The following is a 25,890-nucleotide window of genomic DNA, read 5'->3' as shown; positions in this document are numbered from 1 at the left end:
GCATCACTTGACATGGCGCATATGGCGCTATGAAACGCGATTTGAAACATTAAGGCCAACAAGCATTAGTTCATTCTAAAATAATCCCAAAAACGGCACAGAAAGGTAAATACGCCAAGCCATGTCACGACACCATTGAATAGTATTTGCCCAGCAAATAGCTGGAATAATTATATCTAATCTTTCACGTCGATGGACCTATTGACCTGACCAAGAGCACAACAAACACCACGAAAAGAGCCAACGGCATGTAAAAAGCTATTAAATGATAATATATCTATCTCAAATCGGTGATAACAGGGAATGTCAAATACTATCTAGTTTATTCTGACTCTTGTTTGCTTACAGAAATCCTAAATTATGACAGAAGCTCTATAAACATAGCTCTAAAAATTTAATCTAATGATCAGGCACCAATTTCTATTAATTCTATAGCACTATTTTAATTATCCGCTTTCTAAACCTGCCATAGTCAATGCTTGCAATAGTAATCGACTATATAATTAAATAATTATATATCACTGCTCAGTCGTTTGCCGAACTGGACTGTCGTCAGCACCATATAGCGTTGATAAGGGTGCCATGAACAAACAGCAGCTCTGTCTACAATACACAATACAACCCACATTACTTTCGTGGTTTGGGGTGACCTACAAACAGCAAACACGTGCTCGCTTGAACGAAACGGTGCTAAGTGGAAAGATTCGACAGATGATGATAATGATATGGAAATAATACATTTATCAGGGTCAGCCAGAGCTGCAAAATGCAACGACGTAAGTACGGTTTTACAGACCATATGTACTGAGGAAATATAATCACGCAACGGCCATAGATGACTTGAGGCCGCTTTCAGAAAATTGGTCGTTCTCAAGAGATGAGTAGAGTCGATTGTCATTGTTTCTTGTAAGAAGTTGCGCTATGGTCGTCTTTTTTGGTTAATTGTGTGCAGTCTTCGCGCCGAATAGTGCATTACAACTAAACACGCCTCAAAAAAAACGTTACGTACTTGGTGTCTCAACGATATCCCTAGCGCAGACTGGTGTTGACACGCCGAACTGATTTCTTGCCATGAGTCGAAGCTTGTAGCCCATTGATGGTAAGAGATTTTGGTATGATAGCGTGTACGACTGTTGGGCTCCATTGTCCAAGGCAACAACCGTGTGCCATGGCTCCTCTTCGTTGCTAGACGTTGCTGGCTTCACTTCGATGAGGTAGCCGGATATAGGGGCGTCTCCTCCGAACGAATTCCTCCAAGACAGCGTCGTACTGATCGTGGTGCTTTTCAACACGAGGTCGGTCGGCGCTTCCGGCGAATTCTTTTGCGGTCCCGTGGTAACGTTTTTGCTCAATACCGGCCCATATCCGCAGATGGTTTCGGCGCGCACGCTAAACGTATACGTAAGGTTCTCGCGAAGTCCGCTCACATGCAAGTACGTCACGTTCAATTTCTGTTTCACCTGCTTGCTGAACTCATTGCCCTGTGAGTTGGTCGTCTCATAGGTAAGCCGGTAGCTCAATACAATCCCGTTTGGATTGTGGGGCGCCTGCCAGGAAACGAGCAACGATGACATCGTAATCTGACTGAAGGTCAGATTCGTGACAGGACCGGGCTTGTCCTCTTGTGTCTGCACAATTAATGCATCGGAACGGGGTCCATCGCCCGCTGGATTAAAGGCTAAAACCTGAATCGAGTAATTAGTGAAGCTCTCAAGATCCATAAGCGTATACTGGGTTGGTTCCACGGGAACAGCTTCTTTCTGTTCTCGTAACAAACTACCATTCAACATTTTGAACGGCGTGTAAAAAATCTTGTAGCCTAAGAGCGCACCGTTCAACTCAGACTTCGGTGGCGATTTCCACATCACTCGAATTTCGGTCGATGACGTGGTTTCGGCCCACACGTGAAGTGGCCGACCAGTTGGTACGGCTTCGCCAACAGCGACCTTCTCTGTTCGACTCGCCGGACTATCGCCTTGTGCGTTTACAGCAAATACTCGAACTTCATAATCCCTATCTTTAATGAGATCTTCGATGGTAATATTGTACGAGTACTGACCACGAACCTCTTCAGAACGACATTCGGCTAACTGCACACCACTGGCGATCAGACACGCTACGACTCGATACCCCCTCAGCTGCGTTTGTGTATCCCCATTCCAATCTAGGTCATCTAGCGGTGTCCAGGTGACCGTTATCGACGTTGTGGTATACGGCGTAACGACAATCCCACTCGGGGGTCTCTCAGGAGCCGCTGGCAATGTTTTGGTTCGATTAGACTCCGCGCTCCATCCACTCGAGCCAATGTCGTTGACAGCCTCCAGACGGAATTGGTATACAGTCGATGGCCGAAGGCCAGTTACGGTAAAACTAGTCACCTGGGGATCGATTTTTGTTGGAAGGGTCTTCCAACTCTTGTGAGAATATGGTTCATATTGTTGAACGAGGTAGTATCGCAGAGGTGCGAAGCCATCTGCACCGGGTGCCCATGTAAATGTCAATTGACGGGCCTGAATCTGTGATGGAGCGACGATTGGTGACGAAGGCGCTTGAGGCCGTTCTCGTGATGACGTAGTTAGCACTTGCGCACGGACCTCTTGTCCCCAACCTTCCTTGGTCCTCGCCGTTACCGAGAAGACATAGTATTCATTGGGACGTAAATTGTTCACCTTCAAAGTGCGCTCCATCGGCGTGACCTCCTTGTTCGTGAAGGTTAGCTCGACACCCTGTTTCAGAAGTGCATGCGCTACTTTGTACCCAAGAATTTCACCGTTTGGCTCGTTGGGAACGTCCCATATGATGCGCGCAGTTGTCATCGACACGTCTGGGAATGACACGTTTGAAGGCTCACCAGGAACTAGAACAATTTATGAGCAACAAAATTATTATTAGAATAGATATATATACATATACATAAAAGTAAGTTAATACTTATTTTTCATTAAACCATCTCTTATATAAAGTATGTAATATGGCATACATGATTATAATGTGAGTTTGATCTGCCACGAACGCATAATCTAAGACACATTTGGTACATATGAGTGTCGGTAAATAAGAAATACGTCTTCACCATCTTCAAATGTGGTGGCCATCACCGGATGGCTAAGGGGCCCGTCTCCCGCCGATGTGAACGCCAACACCTGAATAGAGTATGTGGTATATTTTCGTAACTCGGTAAGTGTTGTCGAGTACGCTGTTTTCTCGATACCAGCGTCAATCGATCTCACGTGGGGTTTCGAACTTTGTTTAAGTGGACGATACGAGATCTTGTAGCCAAGCACATCTCCATTGCGGTAATGTTTCTCCAGAGGCTGCCAACTGACAACGATTGTAGTTGACGTAGTGGCTTTGCCCTCAAGACCGCTGGGACTAACCGATGGAGGGGCCTCGATTGTGTTTGCTGTTGAAGCGTTCGACCACGGACTCGAACCGACGTCGTTGACCGCAGCCACAATCACCTCATACTGACTGAATGGACCGAGGTCCTTGATGACGAAGCTATTCGCGTTATGATCTGTTAACAGCTCGGACCGATAGACCGCATGCGGGTCATCAGACGAAAGGCGCCTATGTGAAATATTGTAGCCTTTTGGCACTCCGCACCAGTCTGCTTGGACTAAAGGCGTCCAGCGTACTCGCAGGGCAGTCGCGTTCACTGAACGCACTGTTACATTTTGCGGCGGCTTCGTTGGTGGAGCCTGAAGTGTTTCGAAAAATTTAGTTGGCGAAGATGGCTCACTTTGCCCCACAACGTTCTCGGCGACCAATCGCAACCTATACTCCGTGTAGGGTACAAGATTCGGGACAGTGATGCTTTGAGTGGATGCTGGGATTTCGTTGGGTCTTCGGCGCCGGTCCACCTCGACTTTGTACTCAAACAGCGAGCTCCATGAAGACATTTTTTCGCCCTTGCTTAACTCCGCATTGCGACCCTGCTGGCTTTGGACATGCCAGATGAGAATCGATGAATTTCCATTGAAGCCAGGGTGGAACTGCAGAACCACAGAGGTCGGACCGATATTGGACACGGCCAAATTCGAAGGCGCCTCAGGAAGCACGGGGGGTATTCCAGACTGGATTGACGCAACAACTGGAGGCCCACGACCAATCATTGTGTTTGCCGAAATCTCGAATACATACGATGTCAATGGCTTTAAACCAGAAATGAACACCATTCGAATTTCTGATTTGGCCTTTTCCGTTAGTTTGGTAGTGATATCTTTCTCCTCCCAGTAGTTAATAGTGTAACCTACAAACAAGCGGCATAAACGCAAACATATATGAATGATTATCCAACTCGAACGTATGCATGTAACAGAGTTGGTGAAGTTGTATAAGTTTATAATAGTATTATAATCAATGAGAATATATTACAAATGTCTTTTGTTTATCCTCATACCAAGGATGATTCCATTGGGCTCTTCCGGCGGTTCCCATAGTAGCTCAAGGGACGAATCCAGGACATTTTCGAAGTTCATATTTTTTACAGGTCCAGGAATATCCTGCTTCGTGCACACTGTGAGCCCATGACTTCTGGGTCCGTCGCCTGCCGATGTGTAGCATAGCACCGTAATGTTATATGAGCGGTATTTCGCCAACCCGCCAAAGATCTCCTCTTGATCGTCCCGAGGATCTCCCGTTGACGGACCCACCCTGATTGATTTTTCAACTTCGCCATTGTACCAGGCTTCAACCTTGTATCCTTGGTTAATCCCGTTGATTTGTTGAGGATCAGGCGGGCTCCAAACTACCTGCAATACAGTAAACGGCATGCAGAGTGGTCGACTTCGTAATGAATATAAATGCTGATACTCTTCAATGAATGTGAGGATCTTCATTTAAATAGAAACGCCTTTTAATTCAATACCGTGATTGTGGTGTATTGGCTATGTGACCTGATCATTTGTCATTATGACTAAATAGAATAGCATTAATAACAGAATAATCACTTTGTACAGATAGGGTAGTATAGATAGAAGTACGACTAGTTGAACATGAACATTATAATGCTAAGAGCATTGTCAAAATACAAAAAATACGTTGTTCGACCAGCATATCCGAAACGTGTCAAGAAAATCAGCGATGAATACTTAACGGCCTGTGGTCTCCTGGTCATCAGCTAAGCAACAACTATATCTGCCATTTTTCATCAGCTTGATATCAACTCCCACCAGAGCATAAATAAGTGCCAAAAAAGAGTTCTCACCACAAAAAAATCGAGTTCAATTGATCTTAACCCTAACTTGATTTGAGCAGACGATCTTCTCAAGCGATTCAATATATTGTTACGTTATCATATCATTATTCTATCACAGGTGCTGTAACATACTAGTACTACTAGTCGGATGTCTATCGGGAAGAATCGTTCTCGCAAAACCGAGATAAAATATTGTTTGGATTTTTGGTGGCGATGGTAAGAGCCGTCATAACCATCTGCTATAGGGCCTCGGATAAATAACGGTAGTTATGCTTTGTATCTCGCAGACGACGGCGAGAATTATTTCACAAATACTTCTATTATCAAACCGGATATTGTATAGTATACAAGAAAGGAATTAGAGTGATTGCCTTGTGTACCTTGATGTGCGTGGAGTTAACGGCGTAAACCTGTCGTAACGTCGGTGGGCTCTGTGGAGGTGCTTCTTTAGTGCGAACCGTCAGTGGCTCCGAAAATACACCGACACCTTTTTCGTTAAATGCGGCTACCCGGACCTACACCAGAAATAAAAGCAAAATTGAGCATTGAATGCGCATTGAGCATTGAAGAATTAACGGATAAGCAGTTAGCTATGAATGATCGATAAAGGTTTAAGTTGCTATATGACTCTACAGTCTTGCTCGCCCAAATAGTGATAGTTAGCGCACATTCTTTGAGAAAAGTAATACCTCTCTTAAATTACTAAAATAAATAGCAGATGTCTAGTGTTTGATTTGAAAAATCCGCGATAAGATAATGAAACGATAAGCTTCGAGATCGCTAAGTACTAATTAGCCATACCTCGTAGGTTTGCCACACAATAAGTTCGTCCAGTATAAAAGGTAGCTGTTGACTAGCGTTAACCCGACGCTCAGCCTCAGTGGAGCCCGAATAACCGGCTAATCGATACCGGATTGCATAGCCGAGAATCGCTCCATTACGATCACCTTCCGTAGGCGGGTTCCACTGAAGTACTATTGAGGTTGGGCTTCGAGCCGCCACTACCACATTTGTAGGAGGGCCTCCAGGAGCTTCGGCTGGCAAAATAATTGTTTCTGCAGCTCGACGGGGCTGGCCGAAACCCACAGCATTTTGAGCGCGTACTCGGAACTCATACGGGACCGAGGGCTTCAGCATGCCAACAAGGAGCCATGTGGCATCAGCCGATATGTTGTTTTGATGTTCTTTCCAACCAGTCAATAGGTCGTAATCCTCGCTTTGGTTTGTTCGAAACTCCCTTCGTTCGACTATGTAGGATGTGATCGGCGAATTTCCATCAAAGCTCTTCGCCCAGGACACATTGACAGTTTTAGGGAACTCATTGACTATGGTAACATGGACGAATGTGGGTGGATGCGGTAGTTCAATGACGTCTAGACGTGCCGTACGTGCATCGTTGCCCCCGGGGGACGTTACCTGACAGGTATAGTTTCCTACAGATGCACAAAGATAAAAAGGAAAGGTGACATAATACATAGAAAAACTTTTTAGCCATCAAGGCTGTATCTTCGAGACAGTAAAGGGATACCGTTGTCAAAGAGGCGTGATGACGCCGTGTCGTATATTCAAATCACAAGATAAAGCCTTATTTACCAATGTCTGTATTCCGCGCATGCCGGATCACGAGGGCTCCGTCGTCTCTCACTACCACCCGCAAATTCGCTGGAAGCGGTCGTCCATTAAATAACCAGGTGAGTTCTGGCTCACCGCCTCCCTTCGTGTCGCTCAGCACCCCACACTGTAAGACTGCGGTATTGCCAAGAATGACACGACTGTCCTGTGGCGGGCGTTCGATTCGAGTTCTGCTCAATACGGTAACGTACGCCGAAGCCTCCGTCCGGCCCGCTGAATTGCTCATTTCACAGGTATACCTTCCCGTGTTGTTGACCTCGGCCCGAGATACCGTCAACGACCTAGTATCAGGATCGATTCGGAACCGGCCTTGGCTTTCAACAGGCTCCTGCTCATTGAAAACCCAGCGGACGCGTGGTTGCGGGGCTCCAGTGGCGTTACAGTCGAGCGAGAATGTTTCGCCTGCCAAAGCGGTCACATTTTGGGGCCGTCGAACGAACATCGGCTGAAGTCGTTTCACGTTTACCCACGTCGAACTCATGTCTTCGCCCACCCAATTACGGGCTAGACATTGATACACTCCACCTTCATCGCTATTGTTCACCTCAAGATACGTGCCGCGTTGCTCAAGACGTTCGCCATTGCGAAACCAACTTATCTCCGGATGTGGGTGGCCAGTCGCGTTGCATGTCAGACCTATTTCGATAGAGGGGAGGAGAAGTTGTGGAGTATGTACCCCCAGAAATAAATAAACTTCAGTGCAGTCAGCATCTACTAAGGACGTATTTTTCAAATATTTAGTATTTGAAACTAAGATTCTTGTGACAGCGGTATGTTCATAAAACATTTCTCCTAAGAAACCCACTGGTTTCACTGTTAGCCGTATGTGAATGATTTGGTGAACCTACGAAATGCAGTTCTACAAAGGCCAAGACGACCGTTTAAGTCGTTTTCACAGGAGCTCATGCAATTCTACGATATTTACCAAGTGAGGATCCCGTATCGATGGCTCGTTCGGGGGGCATTTGTTGAACGACCGGTCTCGTAGAGACGGTTACATTACTAAACGCTGAATCGGTCCCTAATGGGCCATACGATGTCTGCAAGAACACACGACACTCATACATGCCGGCGTGGTCGAGACTTAGCTTGTCCAGGATTACAGAGCGATTGCGTGCTTCAAATAGGACCGGAAGTCCTGTATACTCCAGTTCTATGCCGTCCTTGAACCACAACGTGCGAAGCTGTGAAATCGGGTGTCCGTTAGCGACACATTCAAGAACATGTACATCGCTTGGAACGGGCTGAACTCCGACAGGGGGCACACTCAGATTTACGCGTTCCGCCGGCGGTAGCACAATTTTCGGTGTTGGCGACATGCTTCTAGAAAATATCTGTTCCGAATAAAGTAGATGGAACCTTAGCTTTAATATAATCTACGAGAAATCACTGAATTTAACGTAAAAGGGCTACTAACACCTAAAGTGAACACAGTAATTATTTGTTATATATCTTAATATCGTTTCAACAAAACATCCACGACAAGCTACATGGCATTTCGTTAAAGCAAATTGCACAAGAATCAATGAAAAGCTTCATCATTCAAAGAAAACCTATTTAAGCGATAGTTATTCAGAGAACTAGAGGAAATTTAGGCAGTCATAAAACCCGATCCAGCGGTCGATGACAGCGTTTTTTACGCATTGCTCGATACAAGAACAAAGAGAACCAAAGCGCAGCCATACAGTTTTTGGTTGGCAGGCAATTCGATGATATTTTTACATTACAAATAGTATGTAATGTTCCTATACAATCTGGTTTACATATCTAGAAGATCAAATATAACACCTTGAATTCGATGGGAGGTCCTTCTACTACGCCGCCTGTCACTTGATTAGTCAACTCGATCCTGTAAGATTGCAGAATAAATTTACACAGCCAAATATTTGTTAATTAAATAATTCGGCTACACGAGCTACACATTCGAATATCTGAGAATCTTACAAGGGCGAACGCGAGAAAGAGTCGCACCTATACAGAGAAAATGAAGAAATACAGAAAGTTGAGTTTCTAGGCGAGGTAAAACCTATTTCCGTAAGTATTTCCGCAATAGGAAATCAACGCTATCCATAAACATATAATAAAGTCGCGTGCATTTACTTAGTGGAAATTGCCGGGTGAAAAGAGTGCGTGGATCATTTCGAATATCGACCTCCGTTAGGTCAACGTACTACCGCTATACGCTGTTAGGATAGAAATGAATATAACTGTAGGTCGAAATAGTCTACTTTTGTATTAGACGTCCGTCCGAGTTCCTTTTCCCGCTCATGGTGGGAGACAGCTAACTGCTGGTCGTCCGGCGCAAAAAATACCAGTGGAAATTCACCTCTGTTTACCTTCAATTATGTTTTCTGTCAAAAATACTGTCTGCGAATCACCGTTGCAAATCATTGAATGTTAACGACATAAAAATAAACTATTAATGCATAATTATATCCGCTACTCTTCTTCTTGTCGAGGAAAACCCCTTTATCTACACCGTAGGTCTACATTTGGTGACGGCTTAGCATACTGTTAACATATGTGTATATAAGATAAATATGTCAGCGGTACGCAAAAACGGCAGGCGTTTATTTGATTCGCTAAGGGACAATTTTACGTATCGCGCAGTTCTAAATAAGCTCTGTAAATAGACCCTGCCTTTGTTGACAACGTAATTTCGATTTGTATTTGCATCAACACGTTGCGGACGCCAAAAGAAACATGCGTTTTTTTCTTCACATTAGGTTAGCGTTGCTACATAGACCGGCATGAACCTAGAAACTAGTAAGCGAACTGAAGTCCGCGACGAAGTCCATGAGCAAGGTCATCAGCGACGTAATCATTTGTGAAGTATATTGTTAGGTTAATACATCACATCTCTTTATTGTTCAAATAGACCCTTTATCATTCCGCAAGCAGAAACGCAAAAATGCCTATAACTAGAAGATAAGACGTGTACCAATATTATTCGAACCACAGCCGCAACCGGCACCAACAATTATGGCCGATCAATATTACATAGCCCTTCTCAGAACAGAGGACGAAATGTCAGGTAGCAGATCGGTCTTGTTTAGGTCGATGGAAAAGTATATAAGAATATTGCTATGATGAAGACGACAAGAAGAAAGAGCATACCACGAAACGATAGGGTGATTAACAAATCTTTCGTCAGTCTCTCTTTCCTCCCTTCTTTCAAAGTACATATATACTTGATATATATAGCATTAAACGGTAATGGCGATATTTAACGTGTGTTTAATCTGTCCACACGAGAGTACATTAGGTTGATGAAGTTAGCACCACACATTCTAGAGCCGATAACCCATTCTGGCTCCCTCCAGTGTTTTTACACTGTGAAGAGAAGAATAGTACAATATGAAGAAATATCTGTCATTAAAATATGCAAATAAAAAAGAAAAGGTGGGAAAATGCTTAAATGTACTACCACGAGCATCTTTTATGAATCCCAGAAGCAACAGTAACAAACCCTACGGATCTCCGCTTGCCATCAGCTACAAAACAACGCCAAAACCGAAGTTGACTTTTTTCCTAGTAGCTGGTCTTAGTGTATGAGCCTTCTTTAGCTTTCCTCGCTCGCTTCCGGAATCATTGTCGTTCAGCTGGGCCCAATCTTCGGGCCTCCTGCTCCGTCAAAAAGGGCATAGCCAAAGACAGCTAAAAGCGTCCTTCCAACCAGGTCGCTTCCCAGAATCGCATTTTTCTCAATTAGCCATGTACAGCTTCGGTTATAACAGCTACCTTCCGAATCTGTACACCGGTACCGAGACATACATATATGGCCTCGATAGATATACATATATTGCTAGTAAAACGCATTATACGTATCATAGTTATTAACCGCGAAGGCAGAAGCTACAGAGCCTAGCGAGCCGACGGCCAGCTTTGGTTCATTAACGGTTTAAATCCGCTTGATTTAAGACCGTCAATACGCGTGCATTGGCCGTCAGTCATACAGATGGCGGCTGTATATGAGAAGCGTTCGGGTCAGTATGCTGATTAAGGCAGCGACAGTTATATCATCTACAAAGATAGCCGCATGATCGGTCTGGATGACAGTGGTCCTTTCGTTCTGGCCATTCGTGGTCACGATATGTTTTCAATCGTTTGGTAGCGATTTCGTTCGATATCTCTCTGCTGCCAGATATATTGGATAGCCACGATGCCCAATAAGATGCCGCGCCTCGCCCGGCATTTGTCTATCGGACACATGTTTGTCTGCTTTATGTATGAATGAGGTATGACGATGGAAAACATACTGGAACCAAGCGATGTCGCCGACTGTCCGGCTGCCATGGACTTGTTGGAAGAGCCTATCTCACGACAAAACACGATAAGTTTCTGATACCGACGACGGCGGCAACAAAGGGGTTCTGCACGCATAGCGATGCTTTCATAACGCATACACGACCTGTAGGCCTGCACTTACTCACCTTTGAAATATACTACGGAACATGTTCCATATACTATATCTCAGTTTATATAGATCAACCTGAACCTGTACGTATTTACTCTTCGTGAGAGAATTTTCAGCAAGTGGTTAATGAGCATTCTGGACAAGAATCGCATAGTAGTTCATCTCTACTAGTGTATATGTCAACGTTAAAAAAACTGTTTTATTGCCAAGAAAAATCCTCGATCTTGCGGAAGTGTTTTCTTTCTAAGTAGACACATAAAAGAGAATGCATACAAAGGCAATATTTTTTGTAGCAGGTCGCGAGCACAAGCTGCCAGTCAAATAAGAAGGGCCAAAGTTAACTCAGACAGCCTCGCATATTTGTCTCATTGAGGGTTGACACGAAGCAGCACACTAACAATATTAAAAAAGGTACTTATAAATGGTAAACCTAGCTGAGGAAGATCATATGAGCCACTCAATGTACAAAGCTAACGAGAACTACGACTATTATGTCTCACTTTTCGTTTATTACGGGCTGCGTTTTTCAAACGCAACATGTATATACGACAGACGCCCTCAGGCGTACACAGAAAAGATGGAACAATTTTCGATAATGTAACACTGCATATATCTACACCTATATGTAATATCGATTAACAATCAATACTATCCACTGAAAGACGCAGCGGGTCAGCATAATTGCTAAGTAGAGGGCGGCGTCTCTATTGGCAGACAGCTGGCTCCCAGCGCCAAACGAATTGTTTGTCTATACGTGCGTTCGACCGTAGACCACCAAGTGTGACCACGCTACTCATTAACCAATCATGGAAACGGTTAAAAGTATCTAGCCGATATTTCTGCTGTAGTTCAACCGATGTACGCTCTAAGTTATAATATGCGACCCAAAAATAGAGCCCGTTACTTAATTTCTTTAGGCCGCACAAAAACGTGCTTTTTTATGCTTGTGATGATTTAATCGTGATTATATGCGATTCCACTACGATTAAAGGCTTCTCTAGGCCAAAAAGCCACGGAAAATTTACTCTATAAAGCCGAATAATTTTTAACACTCTTTTACTCATAAAAATCAATAGCAAGCGTCCTTTTATATTCTTCGGAGTCCCTATAGGATGAAGTAGCTTGCTAAATCATACCTGTACTCGCCGCGGAGTTCCTGCTGCGCGTCCAGTATAAATAACCGTTGATCTTGAGAAACGTGATAATGGTCTCCGCTGACTATTGGGGTCCTGTCACGCGTCCACTGGGCGATCGCTCGCGGAACTGAACGGACGGCTGGTTTTGACAGGATCTAAATTTAGACACAACATGATCCAACAGAAGCAGGCAACTTTAAAAAAGAAATTAAGCAAATTTAAGTTACGCCGTGCTCTATTGGGCAGTTACAAAAAAAAAAAAACGCCACGTATCATTCGCTAAATTTTTTCTGAGTCACTCGTTAAGCCCAGTTAATACGATTTGACATATTAACACTGTTCTAAGCGAGCTAAAATTAGAAGAGGATCATTGCGTACCACACGCCTTGAGCTTACGGAACCTGCGTATTGAAATAAAGCTTATAAATCCTCAAAAATAGCGAGCGCGACGTGCACTTCCGCAACAGCTTGAGCTGCACGAACCTGTACATCGCCTTCGGGTGAAGTAAACGTCATCCGATTTGTGAGTGGACCGTTTGTTTCTATGCTCGCTATAGACACCTTCGCCGCTTTGGACAGCACCGAACCCACTGAATTCTTCGCCAGGCAACGATATTCGCCTTCATCTGCAATATATACACATTAATACAGGAGTATGCCATGATTAAAGACGGAAATTACGTTCGTCGAATTTCGAATGGTGATTGAAAACCATATGCGTGATTTTTAGACTACGACTCATGCCATCATATTCCGCTAACCCAAAACATCACCATTTAGTATAATATAAACTAAACGACAATATTTAAATATATACTTCTACGTAGTAATTCAATTGCGTCGTTATTTCAGGATTTAACCATTCGAAATAAAGATCATTTTCACATGGAATCATCTATTTCCTTATATTCATATAGTTTCCGTTGGTGGCTTGGTCACCAGGGCCAACATGGCGAATCAGGCCACGTCGGGAACTTTTAACTCCCAACCACTGTTTCCGAATCGTTTCATTCACAAAAGAGCCAAGACGAAACGAGCGCGACCACCGGTTTGGGCGCAGATCGGGTCAACAGTCGGAAGCAGTACCGAGGCTAGTTATCTAAACGGAACCATACAATATCTATATGCGATGAGTTGAAGACAGGGGAATGACAAATAACTGAGACCAATATGGGCAAGAGGAAAGTTAATTGCGTTACTAATTACAGAGATTATATTGGAACGCGTTGCGTGCGAGTGTCTGCACGTAAAGGTAAAACGTAAGCAAAGACTATATTCGAGCGATCAAGAAGGCCCCATTGCAGTTATGGCCATAGTGTGAAAGCATATAGCCTTTCATAGACATAAATAGAAACGCTATGTATATCTTTTGTGTGCGATGATAATAGTAGAAAGTGTTACTAGCGTTCGAGTTCGACTTGGCACTTGAACAAACGCACAGCGACCCAGACAGGACACACAGTCTGTAGATCTGTGCTTATATGTAACATTTAACCCAATGGAAAATTTTAGCAACAGCAAAAGGTGCAACGCCAACGATAGATATCGTGTTCGCAAACGACCATCCATACGACCTGTGATTGTTATGTCGCCGCAGCTAGCCATATATTTATTTATGATCTAATGAAAACTATTTGTGAAGTCGCGATTGTTGCGTTGGTAGAGCTATATGGCCGCTCCGACCGCAAGAAGAAGGTCCATCGCCGTGACGATGCTATTCATTGTTGACGACGATCCTATGCGTTGGCAAAGCATGACATGATACATTAGAGATAGAGGGTTTTATCAGTGACTCTCAGGCATTACGACTTGTCTTGGCAATCGTTCAATATTGTTCCATTATTACCTTGGTCAAATCCTATATTTTTGAGCCATGTTACCTAATTCAACTAGTGACAAGTCTAGTGTTACCAAAACCGCATGCGACCTGAGAACTTCACAAACAGAAGTAATTCTTCTTTTCGTTCATTTCTACCTCGAGAGGATAAGTAATGTTTCTTTGTTTAGCTGTGTATCGCTGAGTTCATTCACTCTCCGCTGCTCCGTTCTTCTCATTCACTATTTTGCCGCCGGCCTTATTTAACCTAATCCCGTACACGACACACCGAGACCGACCACAGTCCTAACAACTGGCACTATTCTACCGGAAGGTTAACCTAAAAATGTCACAAGTTCACAATGGACAAGTAATTACAGCTACCAGCAAAAAGCTATGCGGTGGTGGCGGCGGCAACAGCAGCAGCAGCGATTCTAGTACTACTTGCTTTTCTATCCTTTTTTCTCGATTCGATTCTATGCAGTACCTAGCCTCACCTCATCAAATAGAAAGCCCTGCTGTCGACGAACACACAGACTCGCACCGCTGCCGGTTATGCGGAACGCTTGTTATTATCTCTCACTGTCCATTTTACTGACACTTATAACTTGCAAGCATTTTTAGCCATGAACTCCATGTCGAAGTCACTCTGCCCGCAAGTCACAAACCCCAACACCACCGTAGGTATTGTGGTACACTGCCGTTGCAGTGGACCACTCCCAGGATCTGGCCGCGGTTAGAGCAGCTGCTATTCGCCATAGAACTTTGTGAAATCGTGTTATCGGTATTAGGACAACTTCTTCGGTAGTAAACATTGCGTTTTTCACAACGGTTTCGGCTAGCAAAAGGCCCATAGTCTACCTTATGTACTACCTATACAGTTTGTGTACAGTATATCGACAGTCGACGATAGGCGTATCAATCGCATCAAGCGGAATCGAGCGGAAAAAGATATGGGCCATTGTCGAACCAAGGCAAAACGTTAATAACAACGAAAAGTAAACATCTGTTTCATTCAGATATTCAGCTTATTTGAGTGCATATTACCAACATAGTCATTTGCGTCTTATATTCTACGGGGTCAGTCGTGTGGTGGTTATTTATTTGTATCGAGGGGCTATGCCTTGAATATTTATGACGGGTATCATCTGAGACTTATAATTGTGGTGATACGTGTGCTCCATTTCCAGTTGCTGTGGTGGCAATCCTTGATAAAAGGGAACTTTTTCACAGCTCTTTTCGTTTTTCCACATGCCGAAGATTCTGAAGTTACTCGCACACGATATACTAATGCGTTTCTCGAAGGTACATGCATTGTCGGCACTACTGCAGAAGTTTTCCGTGCTATATAAGTAAGCACAAGATTTCAGCTAGGATTCTTTCCGACAAAACTGTAAATTTCGACGTGGTAGATACTTGAAGAGCAAGTAGAAAAAGCGGAAAATAGGAACCTATGAGTCGACAAACACTGGCATCTAACGCCACTGAAAACTTTACGCTTTCCATAACTTCCTAATAAACCAATAGTCGAGCTGGCCTTAGTAACTGTCTAAGCTTAACACAATGCATTAACTAGCAATCTATTGCGCCACTATTTCGTTGTAAATAATTACTGAAGGTGCAAGGGTGGTGATGACAGGCAGTAGCGACGACCTAATTATGTGTACGAAGGCCTATGCAAGCCGACATGTCTATTTCCCTTGATGTCTTTTCCATTTTTCTACCGAGTATGAACGGTACACAAAGCCATTATTAAACGTACTTTAGTTTCCACTCCCAATTTTCCTGTTTTTCTTCACCGATTGGGTTCCCAGTAGTTAGGCCAAGACGGTTTCCTTTTTTTCGACGGAGTGTGCTTGTGTTTCTCGCAGTGCTCTGGCCTATCGTGTAACGACTCAAACTTCGACGACTCAGTGGACAACGGCGGCAGGTGTCCACCTCAGACGCTTTGATCCTATTATCGACGCTGCATGTGCTCGAGTAGTCGGGACGGAACGGCGCAGCATTTAACCGCTTCCGTTGTTGTCCGTATGAGAATTTTCTAATTTTTCCTAAGGATATTGTTAGACGGATAGGCAGTGCGGTCATGGGGCATGCTAATACCCATCATGGCCTAATGTACGTTGGAATATGGGTAGGCGGAAAAGCGAAAAAGCACAGAAGATGATGCCTACATGGATGAGTTAATACAACCCTACAGGCAAAACTAAGCCTACAGCGTAAATTTAAGCTATGTACAAGGATTAGCGTAACTAGCTCAAAAATCGCCGATAGCGTACGACTGGCTTAAGGTACATTGACAATTGCGCATCCGGAGCGAAATCGACTTTTAGCAATCTAGCATACGCGCTAACGGATCATAATTTATCACTGTGATTTTAATAGAAATAAACAACTATATATTTGCTCACAAGTAAAAAAAAAAACAACTTTTATTCTACCATTGCAGCAAAATATCGCAATAACGTAGTTGTTTTTCTTCTTATACTTATCTCATGCCGCTGCAACCTCCTGCCATATAGCACCTCTAGACAGATATAAACATAATGCCCATTTGCATACGCATGACACTATCAATTTTAGCTTGGGGAAACATCATGTAAGAAGATTCGTATTTGCATCGCGTTTACATCTTCTTCGGCAAATAGCAACGATGACTAGTCGAATGCACAGACCGCTCATGTTTTTCTTTTTTTTTTTTTATTTTCGACATATTCTATCACGATTCTATTGTATCTGATCTAAAAATGAGCAGCTGAATATTGTTCAGCGGGTCATACGCTTGCCCAGACGCGAGTGATCCCCTACCTGTTTCTCGCTGTATGAATAGCAGCCGTTGTAGCCCAACATATTTGGGGTGCCAAAGATAGACATGGCCGGCGAGAACACAGGAGCCATTATGGACAAGGCACGGCTGATCCTCGCTTACCTTTTCGCACTTTGTGCCCATTAAGGGACACGAGACAAGCGCATCTGGAAACAATTCTATGTGTAAATGCGTGGGGGAATGATATAGGGAGGAGGAAAACTCTTAGTAGAAATCAGAGCCACTGGCCAGCTCAAAAATCGTCTAGAACGTTGAAGTACCGAAACAATTGCTTAGGGCCGGTTCCATAATCTGTTACCGTAACGCTACACGCATGATACTGGGGGCAGTCTTGTACAACAAAACAGAGCGCAGTGAAAGCATGTACAAAGGGTTTTGCTGGGGAAGAAGTACCTCCTTGCAAGTACGATGTTGGCGATAACATTCGTGCTTTGAAATGTTGTAACTTTACAATCGTTTCAGTGGCAGTGCAGTGTTCATTCAACTTCATTCAAAACTTCATTCATGAGAAAAATTCAGCTTAGTGTAAGCTATATATATGCCTATCGTTACCTGTTATACTACAGTTCTGCGACAGGTACTATACGAGTGCTAGGAACACATGTTAACTACAGGTAACTATATTATTCGCTTAAACTAAATAAACGTGTCTATATAATTATTTCAAATCTTCGTCACATTTCAATACTTTGAGAGTCAGGGCTGGATTTTACATGGGACCAGATCAATGCTCTACCCAGCCTAGTCTGTAGCTACTACAGTACGAAATTGTCCTACTCACAACGGCATCGGTATTCTGTCCTTTGTTTTGTTTTTCATCCGATTTGGACAGATCTTTTAGGAAGATCCTTTACAACCAAGACAAGGTATCAATCTGACAATTTCGAGGCGTTTAAAATTGACGCCTACATCATTCGGTCACCGCAGGCAACTTTGAGTGACCTTTCTCATGGCAGTTTCTCATTACAAGAAAACTTAAGAGGGATCACTTAGCAAGCTGTTCACCGCTCAGACCATCAGAAAAATTCGTTTCTTATAAATTACAAACTTGGCAATTCGTTGGCTTAAATCTGACCATCACATACGTGCCAACGTATCCAGGTTGGCACCTTCAACATACTTGTTTAATAAAAACGAACACAAAAACACAACGATGATACAGAGGCTCGAACTGTACGTAACAAGGTGTTTCCAAGAGGTTACCATTGCCATTTTACTGCATATAAAACTTCTGCTGAGTTCCATTCAGCTCAACTCGCTGAATCAGTCGAATTGCTTTTTTGAATAAACATCTAATTTTGGCAAGTTTAACAGTTATAGATCAAAAAGACGACCTTTACTCCGCCGAACGTTGAAGGTGTTTTGTATCTACAGAATATTACTCACTGACTGAGCTCAGACGACGCGTCAAATCTACGAAACGTCACGGCCACTCTGTATTTACAACCGACCCAGAGTCTTCGGCTGGGTCGCAAACCTTGTCTCTGAAAGATTGTTCTTAAACAGACGAAGATAACATCGAATTCGCGATAATCTAGATCAGTCCTCAACGCTCGCTGTTGTGTCGTAAATAGATTTTTGTTTTATTCAGTTATCGTGCTTATAATGCGCAGAGGCAGGATGTGTCACTTTGTAGACCGAAATTCTGTTTGCTGGCTGGCTGGCTGGCTGGCTGGCTATGGGTCGTTCGTATGGCAAAAAGAGAAAGAGCTACAAACAGCCATAGACGTCGCGTACCCCTAGGCATATCGTTAGTTGAGTTCGCGACGGCATGATTCAACTCTTTGGCATAACTTGAATTATAGGGGGTCGAAGAAGGGGGAAGCAGAAATTCTTGAATTATGCGACGAAAGCGACTCGTTATTAAAAAACGCTTTTACGCTGGCGTTCACCATAATGATTCTAACAATGACTCTGACTGTGTTCTGGAGTCAAGTATTCTAAGCGATGAACTTGTGGCAAGCTGGGGAAGATAGAGGCGGTACGATATGATCGTAATAATAGATTTTCAGAATACACATTTTTTTTTCTAATAGAAAAACATCTACGTTTTCCGTGGTGTGGTACTATTATATCTACACATGACGTTGACGCGTCATCATCAATGTGTAGGATCGGTATCATTACAGGCGCGGCCAGGCTTAGAAGGCGTTTCCGGAAGCAAAGGAGAGTTCCGTAAATTATTTTACGAATTACATTTTCTTCTTGACGGAACTGGCAAGTAGACAAGCTCGACGATAAACTAGGCATCATCCATAATCATTTTATTCTGAATTATGTGTTATTTAATTAATAACTAGCTAATTGTCTAACCCTAATTGGGAAAGTTGTAGCACATCGATCGAGCCTGTAACCTGTGTGTGTTTCGAAAGTCACAGAATCAATTACTTTACAGCGGTGTTCAACTATTATTCTCCAGTATACTTTTCGAGCGGCTTATGCTTCATCGATATCCTTTTGTTTTTAGGCGTCTGTTTAGGGAAGGTTTATGTCTCTAGACAAGCTTTTCGTTTTTAAAGCAATGGTCTCTTTTCTACGATACATTTACCGTTCGAATATATAACAGACGAATAAATAACAGTAGCCATCTATGATTGTGTGGATTCATTATTTCCACGTGTCCTAACAATGGAGATTGTTACAGCAACAGGGTAACAACGACCACGTTCATATTGACGAAGCGGATTGCCTATTGCCAATCGGTCCAGGCCGCAGACACCTGTCTTCAGAACTCATTATCATTTCAGTTGTTGTAGTCGACGGTAAAAAGCACGGATGCATTGGGAGAGACGATCTTTTAGTTGTGTGTTTCATCGCCCCAACTAACCATTTGCGAGAAACAACGGTGCAGTTGTTACTGACCGTCTCGAACTCCCGTGCTGTCTTGTCGAGTAACCATCGCGGTTCCGATCGATAACGGCCACCAACTTATCCTGTTCCCGAGCTAACCCTAACGAAGCTGCCGAAATCATAACAACAGATTCTGTGTATTTCGTATGTCGTTGGGAGGGATAAAACGAGCGCCCGAGTAAAACTAAATCCTAAACAACGACAAAAGTTATCGATGAAGACAAAACAGAATAGAAGAAGTGGCCAGCGACTATCCCGCAAGTAAGCGGTCTATCGAATTCTTGTCGCTTCCACTATCAGCGTCTTCTGCCCTGATCTGTTCTTTCCCGAAACACCTTTATCCGTAGGATGAATCAGTCGCTTGCCGTGGCTGGGGCAAGGACGCCACAGTTCGCCCTATCCAGAGTTATATGTACTGTCAGTATAGAAGGGAAGGGGCCACAAAGCCAATCACCAACGGTTTTCGGTTCGTCTGTCGTTAGATAAGCCGGAGAGAAATCGCCGCTACTATTGATTCTGGTGCGGTGGCTCTGCAGCTTCTGCCAGGAACCTTGCTATCCATAGAAGTCGCGTTCATGCTCCATAACAACTGCTAGGTTTAGTTCATTAACCCCCGAAAGACTGCAGACGGGGATTCCGGCCGGCAGACAGCCAACTCTATTCTCACCGGTGGCTGTTGTCAAGCGCCTTTTTTCGTTTTCGATTAGCATCGGCTTAGTGGTGGCAATAGCCAACACAGAGAATCAAGCCATCCATGTTGCAGAAGCCTCTCGACTCGCAAGCCTTGATATTAGGCTCGAAAAGGGGACTCCATGCTGCACTGGTCTTTTTGTGCCTTCTTCGTGGCCGTAGCATCAGAACGACGAATGCAGGCATCTTCTGGTTGATTGCCCTGTTAAGACGGTTCTGCCATTGGTGACGGCGTTTGTGGACCTGCCGTTGGACACCAACGTTGAGATCTTTCTATTCGGAGAGGCGTTCTGCTGCACCAAAATACGTTCGTCTGATGGTATGGCTCTTGTGCGGCGCCCTATATCGCAGGTCGTCCCTGTTTTTCTCAGCCTACTTGCTAACTTCTGCTCAAGACCGTTTCATTCGCTGAACTATTATTTCTGTCTTTCTTTATACTTACCTTCACCGGTCGCCGTGCCAGTTACCTTAAGACTCAGCCAGACAACGAAGTTTCCAGGGCATGGAAACTGCTTGACGAAAGAAACATGTGCCATACACGTGAAGAACCCGAATAGGGCGAACGACAGAGCAATTCACTCTTGCACCGAATTAGATAATAGTACAAGCGTATAATTATATACAACATGCCATCGGTGCACTGCCTGCTATCACAAGCTATTAAAGCTTAAGTGGAACTCAATTCAACCCGCTGAACCGGTGCAATTAGCAGCAAAAGGTGAATTTGTATTTCGCGCTTCTCCGTCACACACTTGTCACCGGTTGGGCCTAGGTAACATGAACTCGTGCAATGCTTACAGACAATTATGGCCACTGGCACCGCCAATAGCACAGCAGAGATGCATGCCTAGACATATGTGTACGTTGTACATTGGTCATAATGCTAATAGTAGTAAGGGAACAACCTGAGGATTCTCGAAATACGCCAGGTCAATCGCATAGGTCGACGTTTGTTGTCCTGCCGCTGCCGTTAATGCTCTTATTGCTTCTGCTGTTTTTTGTGTACCGTTAGTGTATTGGTAGATTTTGCGTTTAAGAGACAATCATAGATACAGTACGATAGACTAAATAAAAGGCCGTGAGCAACTACTAAAGCAAGCCAATATGTAATAATGTTTTAGCCTGTGCTACTGCACCTGTCATCGCTCGAAATCACTGAGCTAAACATTCTCGCTTAGCGTCGGATAGGATTTGTCGATGCTACCGGAGCGCCAGAGTAACGAAAACAGGAACATGAGGTAGTAATACGACGACGAGCGAAAACGAAAAACACGCAGAACTACAGAAAGAGCGAGAACGAGTAATTGTGACTAAAAACAGCATTTAGCCAGTCGGAATGTACATTAGTTGACTTCATTGTTGGTTAATTCTACGTCACTATGATGACGATACGGTGCTGCTAGGATGGCCAGCAGACAGTAAACGATAACATCGAAAGACGCAGTTTTGCTTCTGCTAGCTGCTACAGGAAGCTTAGATTCGAGCACGACAGGTTCAAAACAATAACAAAAACAATAGCAAGCAGCAGCAACAACAACGACCACAACAACAGCAAGCAGCAGACCAGCAAACAAGCAGCAGCGCTGTTTAGCGTCCACGGCGATACGGTGCCCCTCACAGAAAATCCCTTCTTCCTTGTTTTCTTTCTCGGTAACTGGCTCGTTAATGGATATCGCTGCGCGGCCTGTTGGCCGACCGTCTTGCCGTGATCAGTGTTAGAAGACGACGATAGCTACTAGTTAAGCTTGCTGGTTCAGGCTATATGAAGTTGACGTCGGCCTGTGTTAACGTAGGACAGGGCACAGAAGAAGGCAAAGAATGTTAGAGGACGGACAAGTTTCTGTACCCTGACACGACACCGCGAACAGACAGTTGCTAATTCTTGAGGTGTCTACAGGGAAGCGTATTCTTTGCCGTGCGCTCGGTTCACAGCGAAGAGGGTTGAAGCAAAGCACAAACAGCTTTATAATACACTGTGATATGAGCTGATTTGCTGAATGGCTTTCCTTCGCGTCCAATGAGGGAACAGTGATGTCGCGCCTGCATAGGCTTTAGCCTTTTCGCTCTGGGTACGTTCGGCAGGCGAATTAGCAGCTTGACTTCGTTTCGCTGGAACTTTATATAAAATGTTCGAACTATCTGCAGGTACACGAAATAAATGCATCGAGTCACTTGGCGGCAGTAAATTTCTATAATAAAAATCTATAACTCCACACGCTTTTCTGTGCAGAGTGCTACAAATATGATACAGTGAACATTCGATCATTATATTACATAGTCATAAATTACATAGTAATGGACATAAGCCAGTTTCGAATCTGTTACTAGTCTGTAACATCTAAAATGAGTTCCTGACAATTACTGCTGATCGAGCTTCCAAATCATACAATATGTGTTATATGTTTATAAACAGCATTGATAGTATCAACGACTCCGGTCCCTCCGGATGCGTTCACAGAAAAATGTATACGAACCCGCATTACAATAGACTATGTGTAATTTTTAAACCCCCTTTTTGCTCTGAACGACCAGATGTTTTTCAATATCAACAACAAGAAGAGAACAGGCAATAAGGTCCAGCAGTGCCTTAAGGTAATGTAGCGACAATTTCCAGTGCCGAAGGTGCACAATTGCGCCACAGGGTGCTAATCGTGACTGTTCTCACATACAGACGACGACAACAGCGCAGGAACGGAAATTGGTAAGAAGATGGCGATGACGAATCAAAGAACGCGCATACGGACGCGAGCCGTCCGTTGAATTTAAGTTTTTACGGTTCTGACCTTTCTAGACTCTCTAGTTAAAGTGCGAGTAACGGTGAAGTTGATTCTCTATGCCCTCAGACACTATAATATTACGTAGTCGTTCATGCGCGACATACTAAGTAGCAGTTGACAAGATCTGCAGTCAGTATTCGCTCGTCTCGCTTTCTCTCGTGCTTCGAGGAGACTACGCTGATTGTCATTGTTGTTGCTGCGTCCGCAACGGTGGAGAACTTTTACAATCTGTTTCGAATCACGGTACCTGTTTTACTATTTGCAGCTGAGTTGGTACGGGAATTCGACCGCTTATTTGCGCACGTTTTCATCCACTTTTGCTGAAAGCGTTGGGAAATTGCTACTTTAGCTCTATGGATTTCTCGATGTAGCCATGCAAAAGAAGAAAATCTGGCTCCGTGAAGTTTAAGGTAAAACGTTATTCAGGCATGCACGGACTGCCAGATCTTTGCAGTCGCTTATGACACATTGGCCTCTATCGCATCTTTCATATTATTTACTATTCGTGTATAAGATTACATTGTAGAATTTCCGAATCAGCTTTAAACGGCAATAACTGCAGATGGATGCGGCCATGACAGCGAAAGACGGCTTGCTCCATCGCTGTTCATTACGAGAACAGTGATCGTAAGCCGCGTGTGCAGCATTGGCCCCTGACTTGGACTTCGCCCGATAGCAGTTTGCATGCAGTGCAGAAGCGCTCGCGGCCGATCCAACTCCGGCAACGCATTTACACATCTTCTACAGACAATTCCGGATGGATACCTGACCCTTGCTTGCATTGTCCGCAGGGACGCGTATCTCGGCAGGACGGAGTCATTTTCTTTAAATGGCAAATAGAATCATGAATAGTATCGCATTCCCCTTGCTTTTATGTACTCATAGATTTTCTCCGTCTGTCTTTTCAGTGCTTCTGCTCTTTTGGCCCGGGCGCTGTGCGTCCGGGGCCTCTGAGTGACGCGGTTCGTCGAATATCACCAGCAGCAGACACGAGCGGCAGCACAAATGCAGTCGTGGCAGCGACTCACATCATTAGAATGATGCCGGTGATACTGGGTTACACAACAACGTGAGCTGGACACCGCCCATAGATGGCCAAAATGTCCCCTAACAGCACCCAGAAGAAATACGTTGTAGTAGCTGCTACCCGACAACTAATTTCCTCTCTTGATGAGTACCGGCTTCACGAAAATAGCGTATTGTGCTTGTCCTGGAACGCATGTCAAGACATTCTGAAAACAAATGCATATTTGACCCCAGCATCAGGGACTTTCAAGGTAAAATCGTACTGCTCTAGCAACAAAGAGTACGCTGCAAATCCGTACGGAATGATATAAATGTAAAGAATATCTGTATGAAAAAAGACTAGGATCTTAGTTAATGTACTCTGATTCTAGAAATCGACGAGCGCAGCTTTGAAATCAATTGCTGTTGTCCTGTAAACCAAGTACTGGGATACTCGGTCTAAAGCATGACGGGCCTTTTCCAACAGGGAGGATCTCCGGGTTTTACCTCACCTTCATCTTGTCTATTTAATATCATTATTTCGTTCAACTGCTCTCAAAATAGACAACGTCTGAACCAGAGCTATCGTTTTTTATACTGAACATCCCCTAAAAAAAACTGTTCATATCTAGTTTCATCTGATAATGTTAACTGTAGCACTCATCTGACGACCCTATCAACTGGCACAGTTTGTTTCTACATTGGCAAATGTCTGACGAGCGTTTGACATCTCTGTGACTGATGGTGTAGTTTCGTTTGGATGTGGGTGATGTTGGCTTAAGTAATGGATAACGCCGAATCACTTCAACTCGGGCACGCCACATCAGAGATAACTTAAGCAACTTTGATTATCGTCGTGCCATATCAGAAACACATCATGATCGAGTCCCTCACGAATTGTATTCCGACATCGCTAGTCCATTTCTAAGCTAAGCTGCAACGCAGATTTCACAGTCGGTAACTGGCTCAACATGTTCGAAAAGGAAATTATAAAGCAAAGTAAATAAAAGCGAAATGGTCTCGTTTAAGCTCTCTTACAGCGAAGCCCAGTTCCAAAACCTCGTTGTGCTACACTGTCTTGGGTTGCCCATCATACCAATTTACGTTACCTATCAATCGAACGTAGTGTATATACTTAATGATATTTTATGCCTGTCTCTCTTGGTCTGAGCTTGTAGTGTACACTTACCGTGGTCTGTTGCGCCGGTGATCTTAAAGGCAAATGTATAGCTGAAATTCGACACAAACTGGCCATTCTTTAGCCATCGCACCTGCGCAGGAGGGACTCCCGATGTCCGACAGGTCAAAATTCCATGTCCTCCTTTCGATACGACGCCTGACAGCGGTCCATGTGTAATTCGCGGAGCTGAATCGTCTGAAAACAGCAACAGCAACGGCAGCACGAGACACAGAATACGTTCACTATCAGAATATATCCGTGTATTATCGATTGGTATTTGAACGTGAACAAATTTTGGCCCATTATTTATTTATTTTTACAATTTGCCTATCTTCAGCTTGCAGATGTACACATACATAC

General features: G+C 43.9%; 1 protein-coding gene across 2 annotated transcripts in view; it reads right to left on the bottom strand.

Moving 5' to 3' along the window:
• sdk (sidekick cell adhesion molecule) overlaps positions 1-25,890 on the bottom strand; it is a 74,414-nt gene that overhangs the window by 5,661 nt on the left and 42,863 nt on the right. For both annotated transcript variants that reach the window (XM_022843175.2, XM_086970824.1), the window contains exons 2-12: positions 25,540-25,725; positions 12,869-13,011; positions 12,386-12,540; positions 8,621-8,681; positions 7,758-8,166; positions 6,794-7,468; positions 6,002-6,633; positions 5,581-5,715; positions 4,403-4,754; positions 3,074-4,252; positions 1,010-2,857 (exon numbers count right to left, since the gene is read on the bottom strand). In XM_022843175.2, coding sequence (XP_022698910.1) covers positions 1,010-2,857; positions 3,074-4,252; positions 4,403-4,754; positions 5,581-5,715; positions 6,002-6,633; positions 6,794-7,468; positions 7,758-8,166; positions 8,621-8,681; positions 12,386-12,540; positions 12,869-13,011; positions 25,540-25,725 — 5,775 coding nt within the window. The remainder of the gene's footprint in view (positions 1-1,009; positions 2,858-3,073; positions 4,253-4,402; positions 4,755-5,580; positions 5,716-6,001; positions 6,634-6,793; positions 7,469-7,757; positions 8,167-8,620; positions 8,682-12,385; positions 12,541-12,868; positions 13,012-25,539; positions 25,726-25,890) is intronic.

Source organism: Varroa jacobsoni, unplaced genomic scaffold (assembly GCF_002532875.2).
Source record: "Varroa jacobsoni isolate VJ856 unplaced genomic scaffold, vjacob_1.0 scaffold_111, whole genome shotgun sequence".
Classification (NCBI taxonomy): Eukaryota; Metazoa; Arthropoda; class Arachnida; order Mesostigmata; family Varroidae; genus Varroa; species Varroa jacobsoni.
This window is presented reverse-complemented; position numbering and strand designations above follow the sequence as displayed.